The sequence below is a fragment of the Amblyraja radiata genome, chromosome 14 (assembly GCF_010909765.2).
Source record: "Amblyraja radiata isolate CabotCenter1 chromosome 14, sAmbRad1.1.pri, whole genome shotgun sequence".
NCBI lineage: Eukaryota > Metazoa > Chordata > Chondrichthyes > Rajiformes > Rajidae > Amblyraja > Amblyraja radiata.
Genome location: NC_045969.1, coordinates 11,938,810 through 11,951,351, shown reverse-complemented (window position 1 = coordinate 11,951,351; position 12,542 = coordinate 11,938,810). Strand labels below are relative to the sequence as shown.

Here is a 12,542-nt window from a genome sequence, read left to right as displayed (position 1 = left end):
GTAAGTTCTCCTGCACTCTCCTTCCCTTCATGATAAAATAATTTTGTCCATCACTACTTTAAATCTTACGGTTACTTTCTTGAAGTCCATCAAAAGACTGCAAGATAAAATGCGGTCTGACCAGTGCCTTATAAGATAGAAGCAGACACAAAATAAAATGCATGTGAAAAGGCATCAAGTATTTGTATTTTATTATTGTTATCCTCAACATATATAAAATCATGAGATTAATAGAGCGGGTAGATGCACAGAGTCTCTTGCCCAGAGTAGGTGAATCGAGGAACAGAGGACATAGGTTTAAGGTGAAAGGGAAAAGATTTAATAGGAATCTGAGGGGTAACTTTTCCACACGATGGGTGGTGGGTATATGGAACAAGCTGCCGGAGGAGGAGATTGAGGCTGAGACTATCCAAATGTTTAAGAAACAGTTAGACAGGTACATGGATAGGACAAGTATGGTGGGATATGATCCAAACGTGGGCAGGTGGGACTAATGTAGCTGGGGCATGTTGGCCGGTGTGGGCAGGTTGGCTGAAGGGCCTGTTTCCACACTGTGTCTTCAAGGCTCTTACCCCTAGGCAGAATCTAAAATCTTCTATCTCTTACTAGGCTTTAAAAAAAATCACAGATAGGGGGTGCACAGTGGCACAGCTGGTGGAGCTGCTGCCTCAAGGCGCCTGATACACCGGTTCGATCCCGACCTCGGGTGCTGTCTTTACGGAGGTTGCACGTTCTCTCTGAGACCTCGTGGGCCTTTTACAGGTGCCCTGGTTTTGCTTCCACATCCCAAGGACGTGCAGGTTTGCAGGTTAATGTAAACTGCCCCTAGTGTGTAGGGAGAGAGAGTGGGATAACACAGAACTGATTTGAACGGGTGTTCGAGGTCGGCCTGGACTGGGCGGGCCGAAGGGCCTGTTTCCATGCTGTATCTTTCATCCAATCTATCAGAATGAACAACTACCCTGGTTACGTGTATTAATTTTTGCTTCTCCATCTGTTCCACAGAACGACGTATTCAAACTATGGATCAGCCTCGGTGGACACAATCAAGACCACTGATTTCTTGATTCTGAATGAGACTATTAAAAAACGAAACGTCCACCATAAATTAACCATCAGGTCAGACATTGCAGAGTATTCCTCATATTTCAAGTTATTCCCTTGTCATGTATTTATACACTGAACTGATTGTGATCGCTTATTATCGTTCTGCTGACTGGATAGCACGCTACAAAAGCTTTCCAGTCCGCCTAAACCTACCCGATCTCCCGGTTGCTAAACATTTTTAACTTCCCCTCCCATTCCCACACTGACGTTTCTGTCCTGTGCCTCCTCCACTGTCAGAGTGAGGCCCATTGGCGCAAATTGGAGGAACAGCACCTCATATTTAGCTTGGGCAGCTACAACCCAGCAGTATGAATATCGCCTTCTCTAACTTCACGTAACCCTTGCTTTCACTCTCTCTCCATCCCCCCCCCCCATCCTAGTTCTCCAACCAGTCTGACTGTCCCCTTGATTACATTTTTATCATTGTATGCTTTGTCATTACCTTCCCCTAGCTAATAATGATCCAGAAACATAGAAATATAGAAAATAGGTGCAGGAGTAGGCCATTCGGCTCTTTGAGCCAGCACCGCCATTCAATATGATCATGGCTGATCATTCAAAATCAGTACCCATTTCCTGCCTTTTCCCCATATTGTTTGATTCCGTTACCCCTAAGAGCTAAATCTAACTCTCTCTTGAAATCATCCAGTGAATTGGCCTCCACTGCCTTCTGTGGCAGAGAATTCTACAGATTCACAACTCTATTCTACATTTTCCATGACTTTCGTCCCCTTTGATGTCTTGTTTTCACACCTTACATTCTTTATCTCGGTGCCTCCCTCCCCCGACTCTCAGTCTGAAGAAGGGTCTCGACCCGAAACGTCACCCATACCTTCTCCCTGGAGATGTTGCCTATCCCGCTGAGTTATTCCAGCATTTTGTGTCTACCTTCAAAAGCTTTTCATTGTACCTCGGCACACAAGACGATAAACCAAACTGAATTGAACATTGCTCTGCACCATTTTAATGCCCTGCTTAGAAATACGTTTCTCATTTGCAGCAAGATTTGTCAATCTGGATCGGTGGTCACACTACGCTGTATAGGTAGGCATTGATTTATTATTACAAAACCCTTTTCAAACGTTTGTCTCTGAATCTATTTCACAAATCGGTAATAATGTCGAATCGGCAGTAAGGAAGGCAAATGCAATGCTCGCATTTATTTCGAGAGGACTAGAATAGAAAACAGGGATGTAATGCTGAGGCTTTCTCAGGTCGCATTTGGAATATTTTGAGCAGTTTTGGGCCCCATATCTGAGGAAGGATGTGCTGGCGTTGGAGAGGGTCCAGAGGAGGTTTACGAGAATGATCCCAGGATTGAGTGGGCTGTTAGATTGATGAGCGTTCGACGACACTGGGCCTGCACTCGCTGGGGTTTAGAAGGATGAGGGGGTACCTCATTGGAACATACCGATTAGTGATAGAGTGGATGTGGAGAGGATGTTTCCACTAGTGGGGGAGTCTAGGACCAGAGGCCATAGCCACAGAATAAATGGAAGTACCTTTAGAAAGGAGATAAGGAGGAATTTCATAAGTCAGAGGATGGTGAATCCGTGATATTCATAGCCACAGACGGCTGTGGAGGCCAATTTATGGATATTTTTAAGGCGGATTTATAAGGCAGATCCTTGATTAGTAAGGGTGTCAGGAGTTACGGGGAGAAGGCAGGAGGCATAGATCATCCATGATTGAATTGCGGAGTAGGCTTGATGGGCCGAATGGCCTAATTATGTTCCTAAAACTTGTGAACTTATGATTACGCACTGATGGACTATGTATAATCATCAGCCATGATCTTATTGAGATCATTTCATGCCACGGAACTCCTTATTGCAACAATCATAGAAACATAGAAAATAGGTGCAGGAGGAGGCCATTCGGCCCTTCGAGCCAGCGCCGTCAAAAGTCTTTTCCCATTGTTTGGGAACTAACTGTTGCATTTCTTCTCCTCCTCAAACGCAGCTTGCGGAGTCCGCCAGCCCTTTCCAAACGCCACGGGACGAATAGTCGGAGGGAATCCAGCACTTGAAGGCGAGTTCCCATGGCAGGTCAGCCTCCAAGTGAGGGGCAAGCACCTTTGTGGTGGCTCCATCATCACGCCCAACTGGGTGGTTACAGCAGCTCACTGTGGAGAAAGGCAAGTCAAGTCACCGCCTTCCCTTCGCAAGCCATGTACTATGTGCTAACATTTATTAATCTTGTTTAGTTTAGTTTACTTTAGAGATACAGCGCTGAAAAAGGCCCTTCGGCCCACCAAGTAGAGTAATCTAGCAGTGGCTAGCAGGCAACAAAAGCTTTTCTCTGGACCTCTCTACCTCAGTACACGTGACAATAAACTAAACTAAACTAAACTAAACAACCTAGAAACAAGCCATTTGGCCCACCGAGTCCATGCAGACCATCGATCACCCATGCACGTCATATTTTGATTGGGTAGCTTACAACTGAGTGGTATGAACATTGATTGGACATGTTGGTCACTCCAGCACTTTGTGCATTCTTTTCTTCTCTTGCATTTGCAGTTCCTGTCTCTACAGCTGTTAATTGCGTTTGTAAGGGACTCCTGTATTGAAAGCTTTGTCGTTCCTCAAAGGAAAAGAGCTCCACAGGAACATAAAGGAAAACATCCAGCAGAAAACCTGTGAACAGAGGAAAAATGATGGATGGGTAACTGAGTAACCTGAGCAACCTGAGGACACCTATAACATTCCCGAGTTTGATGTAGTTTAGTTTAGAGATACAGTGTGGAAACAGGCTCTTCGGCCCACCGAGTTCGCTCTGACCAGCGATCCCTGCACATTAACACTATCCTACACACACTAGGGGACAATTTACACATACACCAAGCCAATTGACCTACAAACCTGTGCGTATTTGGAGTGTAGGAGAAAACCGAAGATCTCGGAGAAAACCCAAGCGGACAAGGGCAGAATATACAAACTCCGTGCAGACAGCACCCGTAGTCGGGATTGAACCCAGGTCTCTGGCGCTGCACGCGCTGTAAGCCAGCATCTCTACCGCTGCGCCACCATGGTTGAGCTCTTCAGCATTGTCAAGAACCAAGCACCAAAGGATCTGCCCACAACAAGCCATGGGCAGAGTTGAACTTAACACACTCTTTGTGTGCTAGCCACAGAGGTGCATCTGCAATCACGCATTACAATCACTTCACTCTTTTAAATCTATGCTCCGCCAGCAAGATTTCTCACTTTAACTATGCTCTTCTTAATCTCCTCTCAGATAGATAGCTTGGAGTAGCCTTGAACGGACTTTATTGGACATTACCTTCCACGAAACGTTATTCGTGTTAACCCCCTTTGTCATGTATCTGAACACTATGGATGCCTCAATTGCAATCATAGAAACACATGATCATGGCTGATCGTCATTTGAAACATGGAAGATGGACACGAAAGAAGAAGTACCCCATTCCTGCTTTCTCCCCATATCCCTTGATACCGTTAGCCCTAAGAGCTATATCTAACTCTCTCGTGAAAACATCCAGTGAATTGGCCTCCACTGCCTTCTGTGGCAGAGATTTCCACAGATTCACCACTCTCTGGATGAAAACGTTTTTCCTCATCTCAGTCCTAAATGGCCTACCCCTTATTCTTATGTTGCATTGTCTTTCCGTTGACTGGTTAGCAGGCAACACAAGTTTTTTTGCTGTACCTCGGTAAACTAAACTAAACTAAACAAAACAACTGAACAAGAGGCATGTTCTTTGTGCAGGATAGATTACCAGTGCTGCAGCCAAGTGCATCTTACACAGGGTTGTAAGCGAAATCTAATGCTGTGGTGGATGTTTGTGTTAAATTTTTATTGTGTATTGTGTGTTCTTTTTTATTGTACCGCTGCTGGCAAGTTAATTTCACTGCACTTTATTGTGTATGTGACGAATAAATCTGATTATTGACTATGACTATTGAGATTGCAAGCAATGGTGTTATCTATGTATGCCTACATTTTGGGGAAACAAAGAGGCTAATGTTGCTACTGATGACTGTTGGAAAGGTCAATTTTCTCTCCTTGCAAGTGGAATTTGGGTGATGCTGAGGCTCCATAAAGTGCTGGTCAGGTTGCATTTGGAATATTGTGAGCAACTTTGAGCTCCATGTCTGAGAAATTATGTGCTGGCTCTGGAGTGGGTCCAGAGGAGGTTTACACGAATGATCCCAGGAATGAGTGGGTTAACATATGATGAGCGTTATATTTAAGAGGGAGTTAGATGTGGCCCTTGTGGCTAAAGGGATTTGGGGGTATGGAGAGAAGGCAGGTACAGGATACTGAGTTGGATGATCAGCCATGATCATATTGAATGGCGGTGCAGGCTCGAAGGGCCGAATGGCCTACTCCTGCACCTATTTTTTATGTTTCTATGTTTCTATGTTTGATGACACTGGTCCTGTACTCGTTGGAGTTTAGAAGACTGAGAGGGGGGGGGGGGGGGGGGGAGGGCTCATTGAAACATACAGAACAGTGAAAGGCTTGGATAGAGTGGATGTGGAGATGATGTTTCCACTAGTGGGAGAGCCTAGGGAAAATTATGCCTGCCGAAGAGATCGATCTCTTAGGTAGCCATAATTCTCGTGCCTTTCATGCGCTGTACATGTAATACGCGAAAGTCTGTGCAGGTGACGTGCCGTCAACACTGCTTCAAGCCGTCAATGACAAGTGGAGCTGAAGGCAGCTGAAATTCTGCCTTTACCGCGTGGACTGCGTACTGTGCATGCGCAGCGCAAGTTTCTTGGCGGATTTTTCAAACATGGATTGTGAGTATTTTAAGAAACAAAGAGAGAAGAATGGAGTTTGTGTACAAATAATGTGGTAAGTAGATTTCTTTGAGCTATATGTTTTTAAATACCATATTTCCCGGCAATGAAGACGCTATTTTTTACCCAAAAATAAGGCACGAAAATTTACATGCGTCTTGGAGGCCGAAGGTTAGGTTGTTAGCCAAGAAAGATAGACTTCGCAATCCCTCAGTACAGCAACATCAAGAACGATGTTGCTGTACTGAGGTATAGCCAAGTCTATCCCTCATTGCTAGCAGCTGATGGAAAGCGGCTGTAAAGTGGGAAGCGACTGTAAAAGGACAGCGCTGCTGGGGGGGGGGCAGTTTCTTTCACAGCGTGTGGGGAGTCTGGCCAGGGGTAAAGTTGCGGAAGGGCAGGAGCGTTGAGAAGGAGGGGGTCGGGGATCATGCCAGCAACCAGCTCAAGAGCAGGTCAGCGGGCGATGAATAAAAGGACAGCGGGCGGTGGATCTTACTCCTGTGCCAACGCGAGTAATCTCAATTGGTCCCTTGTTCGCACTGACACAGGAGTAAGCTCCACCGCCCGCTGTCCTGTTATCCATCGCCCGCTGACCCGCTCCGCTCTATGATCTATGCTCTTGAGCTGGTCCTCTCACTGTTCAGACGGAGAGCACTGCCAGAGGTGAGCGGGCCGGCAGAAGCCGCTGAGGTCCCGGTAGCCGCTCGCAACCACCTGAGCTACTTCCCTCCCCGGCCACAATGCAGTGGCTTAGTGACCGGAGCGCCGCGGCAACGGTGAGTGAGTGAGTGGGTTACTGGCATGATCCCTGACCCCCTCCTTCTCAACGCTCCTGCCCTCCCCGCAACTTTACCCCAGGCCAGACTCCCCACACTGTGCTGTGAAAGAAACTCTCCCCCCAATTGGTCCTTTGACCTAGTATTGTCATTCAATAAGATCACAACTGATTCAACTTGTCCCGGTGTGCTCCCGTTTTTCCCACCATCTCTCCACCTGCCGTCACCCTCCACCCCCCACCCATTCAGTAATTCAGAATGAAGGAGATTTGGAAGCCTTGGGCAAATTGAATTGTTACTTTCTTTATTTATTTATTTTTTGAGCGTGAGAAATTCTATGTCCCGCCAGCCTTCTTTCAAAATTTAGCAACTCAAAATGGGGGAGCATCTTCATTGTCGGGAAATACGGTACTTTATTAAGAGATATGGCTTTTGAAGACTTTATAAAAGTCGACTGACAGCTTACGGAGAGATCAATCTGCGCATGCCTGGTTTAAGTTTTTTTTAAAAGCCGACTGACTGCCTACCCTGAGTGCCAGCCGGGGAGGCGGTGGTTTGGGTGGGAAGGGACGAATTGACCAGGGAGTAACGGAGGGAGCAGTCGCTGTGGAAAGCAGAAAGGGGAGGAAATGGGAAGATGTGGCCAGTGGTAGGATCCCATTGGAGGTGACAAATATGTCAGAGGATTGTATGTTGTATGCGACGGCTGATGGGGTGGAAGTTGAGGACAAGGGGGACCCTGCCCTTGTTACGAGTAGGGGGATGGGGAGTAAGAGTGGAGCTGAGGGATATAGAGGAGACCCTGGTGGGAGCTTCATCTACATTAGAAGAGGGGATCTGCCTGACTCTGACAGTGGAGGAGGCCCAGGTACGAAAGGTCAGTATGGGAATGGGAAGGGGGGTTAAAATGTTTGGCAACTGGGAGATTGGGTAGGTCAAGGCGGAGCAAGCATGGAATGTAACATCAATGCTTTGTTTTAATCGTGGCTTGGTTCGGCAACTTGAGCGCCCCGGAAAAGAAAAGACTACAAAAAGTAGTAAACACTGCCCAGTCCATCATCGGCTCTGACCTTCCTTCCATCGAGGGGATTTATCGCAGTTGCTGCCTCAAAAAGGCTGGCAGTATCAGCAAAGACCCACACCATCCTGGCCACACACTCATCTCCCTGCTACATTCAGGTAGAAGGTACAGGAGCCTGAAGACTGCAACAACCAGGTTCAGGAATAGCTACTTCCCCACAGCCATCAGGCTATTAAACCTGGCTCGGCCAAAACTCTGATTATTAATAACCAATTATCTGTTATTTGCACTTTACCATTTTATTTATTCATGTGTGTATATATTCAAATTATAGTATATGGACACATTGATCTGTTTTGTAGTAAATGCCTACTATGTTCTGTGTGCTGAAGCAAAGCAAGAATTTCATTGTCCTATCAGGGGCACATGACAATAAACTCACTTGAACTTGAACTTAATACCCAATGAAAGGGGATTCAAATCCTATGACATTGGTAAGGCACGGTGGCGCAGTGGTGGAATTGCTGCCCTACACCGCCAGAGACACGGTTTCAATCCTGACTACGGGTGCTTGCCTGTACGGAGTTTGCACGTTCTCCCCGTGACTGCATGGGTTTTCTCCAGGATATCCAGTTTCCTCACACACACTCCAAAGACATTCAAGTTTGTTAGTTAATTGGCTTGGTATAATTGTAAATTGTCCCTGGTGTGTGTAGGATAGTGTTCGTGTACGGGGATCGCTGGTCGGCGCGGACTCCGTGGCGCAAGGGTATGTTTCCACGCCGTATCTCTGTATTAAATATAGACTAAATTAAAAGGTATTTAAAAGGCTCTCAATATGAAAACAAAGTGCAACTGTGTGCATCAGCCAGTGTTACAAGTGTTCTGCATACTTCACACATTATTGCTGGGTCTCATCGCAGTATTGCTGCTATACAAGCTGTGATTACTGCAGTGCGATGAACTATTACTTTGCACTGGTTTGGCTGCTATTCATACAAGGGGTCTTGAACATGTATTGTCTTTCTGCTGACTGGATAGCACCCAACAAAAAAGGTTTTCACTATACCTCGGTACACGTGACACTAAACCAAACTGAACTGATCCGCAGTCCCAATTGCAAGGAAGGTAATACAGCCACATGCAACAGACATTGGTTCTTCTGCACCTCCTTTACCACATTTCCATGGCAGCCATTCATACTGTGGCTACCATGGAGGAAAGGAATAGGTGATGTTCCAGACACAAAATGGTGGAGCAACTCTGCAGGACAGGCACCATCACTGTAGAGAAGGAATGTGTGAGAGGGAAAGGCAGATTGTCTGAGGAAGGGTCTCGATCCAAAACATCACCCATTCCTTCTCTCCCGAGATACTGCCTGTCCCGCTGAGTTACCCCACCATTTTGTTTCTATCTTCGATGTAAACCAGCATCTGCAGTTCCTTCGTACACAGGTGATGTTTTAGGTCAGAACCCTACTTCAAAACCCATGCAAGTCATGGGGAAAACGTACAAACTTCGTATAGACAAGCACCCGTAGTCGGGATCGAACCCGGTTCTCTAACGCTGTAAGGCAGTAACTCTACCACTGTGCCATCGTGCCGTGTTGGAAACTGTGGATCATCTTTTAAACATAGAAACATAGAAATTAGGTGCAGGAGTAGGCCATTCGGCCCTTTGAGCCTGCACCGCCATTCAATATGATCATGGCTGATCATCCAACTCAGTATCCTGTACCTGCCTTCTCTCCATACCCCCTGATCCCGTTAGCAACAAGGGCCACATCTAACTCCCTCTTAAATATAGCCAATGAACTGGCCTCAACTACCTTCTGTGGCAGAGAATTCCAGAGATTCACCACTCTCTGTGTGAAAAATGTTTTTATCATCTCGGTCCTAAAGGATTTCCCTCTTATCCTTAAACTGTGACTTGATTAAAGCAGCAATCATGGTGATAACAAAGCTAAACACTTTTTAAAGTTAAAAATCACCTAATTTTGTGATACCCCACGAGGTCCTAGATGGGATGCTAACCTAAATGCAGCTTTTATTAGTGTATTGAAATTGCAATAGCTAGACATATGTGGAACTTTCTAGATTTTTGAGGTGGATATGTCTCTGATAATATTTCTTGTTTTCCCTCTGCAGGATCAGTTCTCCAATCCACTGGCGTGTAAATGCTGGCCATTTATATTTAAGAGAGGGATCCGCACTAACTGTACACAAAATAGAAAAATTTATCAGACATGAACTATTTAACTCGGAGACCAAAGATTTTGACGTAGCCCTCATGAAGCTTATATCTCCTTTAGAATTTTCAGGTAACTTCCAGTATATTTTGTGAGGATATTGAAGTGCGTCCAATACGTGTTGTTATGTTGGTGAATATTTTGTCCCAGTTCTCCTCCCCGGCCAAGCATAAATTTTCTCTACGTTCAGGTTTTTATAACTAACAACTGCATTGGCAGATAATGTAATAAAACCATTTTTTTCCCCATGTCCCTCCTAATTTGCTTTTGCTGAAATATTCTCAGCTCTTCCCGGGAATTTAATTCCAGGAGACTTCGACATCAATCTGTAGAGTAGGCACCTCCATTGTTCTAACATGTGAGAGAGCATCGCCTGGGTGCAGAAGCCACACTGTTAGTAGGTTGTAGAAGCAAGCGAGTGCAGATGCTGGTTGATACAATGGATCGACTGGACTTATAATGGATTGACTGGGCTTAGTAATAGACAATAGACAATAGGTGCAGGAGTAGGCCATTCGGCCCTTTGAGCCAGCACCATTCAATGTGATCATGGCTGATCATCCCCAATCAGTACCCCGTTCCTGCCTTCTCCCCATATCCCCTGACTCCGCTATTTTTAAGAGCCCTATCTAGCTCTCTCTTGAAAGCATCCTGAGAACCTGCCTCCACCGCCCTCTGAGGCAGAGAATTACACAGACTCACCATTCTCTGTGAGAAAAAGTGTTTCCTCGTCTCTGTTCTAAATGGCTTACTCCTTATTCTCAAACTGTGGCCCGTGGTTCTGGACTCCCCCAACATCAGGAACATGTTTCCTGCCTCTAGCGTGTCCAAACCCTTAACAATCTTATAGATCCCCTCTCATCCTTTTAACGGAACCAAGAGATATGGGGAGAAATCAGGACCAGGGTACTGATTTTGAATGATCAGCCACGATCATTTTGAATGGTGGTGCTGGCTCGAAGGGCCGAATGGCCTACTCCTGCACCTATTTTCTATGATCCCAGTCCACAGCGAGGGTCCTTGGTTTGTGCTGGGTGAGCCGGGCCTACTGGGTAGAGCAGGAACGTCCGATATTGGGCTTGAGCTGTCAGGAAACTAGATACCGCATCTCCCACTCTAAACCTATATTTCTGTTCTTTTCTGGATGTCAAAGTGTTTTGCAGACAATTGCTGATGAAGTGAAGGGACTGTTGTAGCCAGTTCAAGCAGCTGTCAGTTTGTACACAACAAGCTTTAGGGCGGCACAGTGGCGCAGCGGTAGAGTTGCTGCCTTACAGCGCCAGTGACCCGGGTTCCATCCTGACTGCAAGCGCTGTCTGTATGGAGTTTGTACGTTCTCCCCGTGACCCGCGTGGGTTTTCTCCGGGTGCTCCGGTTTCTTCCCACACTCCAAAGACGTGCAGGTTTGCAGGTTAATTGGCTTGGTATAATTGTACATTTCCCCTAGTGTGTGTCGGATAGTGTTAGTGTCCAGAGATCGCTGGGCCGAAGGGCCTGTTTCCGCGCTGTATCTCAAAACTAAACTAAACTCTCACAAATATCAAGATGATCCTGACTGACCAAATGAATCTGGTGAGAGAATCTGGTGGTGGTGGGGGGGGGGGGGGGAGTAGGAGAATGGGGGGAAGAGCTGGAAGCGAGAACAGGCCAGGACAAATCGGGGCCAGCGACAAACATTTGTTGAGTTACTCCAGCGCTTTGTGTCTAACTGATCAGACTATCCTTGATTGGACTTTGCTGGCTTTACCTTGCATGAAACGTTATTCCCTTATCATGTATATACACTGTAAATGGATCAATGGTAATCATTGTCTTTCTGCTGACTGGTTAGCACACAACAAAAGCTTTTCACTGTACCTCAGTAGACACGGTGACAATAAACTCAACTGAAACTGTCACTGAAACTGAACTGTAACTGAGAAATGTATTGGACATAGTTAAAACACTGTTATACAACAAAGACTTGTGTAAATTATATTTAGGATAGGTAACTGTTGTCTTCTTTTGTTCTGATGTTAGAAAAAATAAGCCCAATCTGTTTGCCGAATCAGGGCCAAGTGTTTCATTCGGGTACTTATAGCTGGATTTCTGGCTGGGGAGACACAAAGGAAGGAGGTAAGAAATAATTTTCATCACCTTTTGTTACCACGACTTGATCCCTATGGCTGGCTTGATCACTTCTGTAATTGTAGAGGAGACAATGTTCCCCCTCCAATTCATTGTCAGTTTAGCTTGGAAAATGCCATATAAGCATTATTTCCCAGGATGTATTAGTTTGGTTTAGTTTAGAGCTATAGCATGGAAACAGGCCCTTTAGCCCACCGAGTCCACGCCGACCAGTGATCCCCGTACACGAGCACTATCCCACACACACTAGGGACAATCTACTCTTTTTACCAATTAACCTAGTTCCACCCTACGCACAAGACACGGTACCTGGGGAAAACCCACGTGGTTACAGGGAGAATGTACAAACTCCGGACAGACAAGCACCCGAAACCAGGATTGAACCCTGGTCTCTGGCGCTGTAAGGCAGCAACACCATCGCTGTGCCACCGTGCTGCCCTTATTGGTCGGGGCAGGGGGCTTTGCGATAACACTGAGTTACTTTTGAC

General features: G+C 46.0%; 1 protein-coding gene across 1 annotated transcript in view; it reads left to right on the top strand.

Annotated features, from left to right (window-relative positions):
• tmprss2 (transmembrane serine protease 2) overlaps positions 1-12,542 on the top strand; it is a 66,849-nt gene that overhangs the window by 22,905 nt on the left and 31,402 nt on the right. The window contains exons 5-9 of the mRNA XM_033033494.1: positions 1,006-1,119; positions 2,108-2,151; positions 3,070-3,244; positions 9,827-9,999; positions 11,947-12,042. Coding sequence (XP_032889385.1) covers positions 1,006-1,119; positions 2,108-2,151; positions 3,070-3,244; positions 9,827-9,999; positions 11,947-12,042 — 602 coding nt within the window. The remainder of the gene's footprint in view (positions 1-1,005; positions 1,120-2,107; positions 2,152-3,069; positions 3,245-9,826; positions 10,000-11,946; positions 12,043-12,542) is intronic.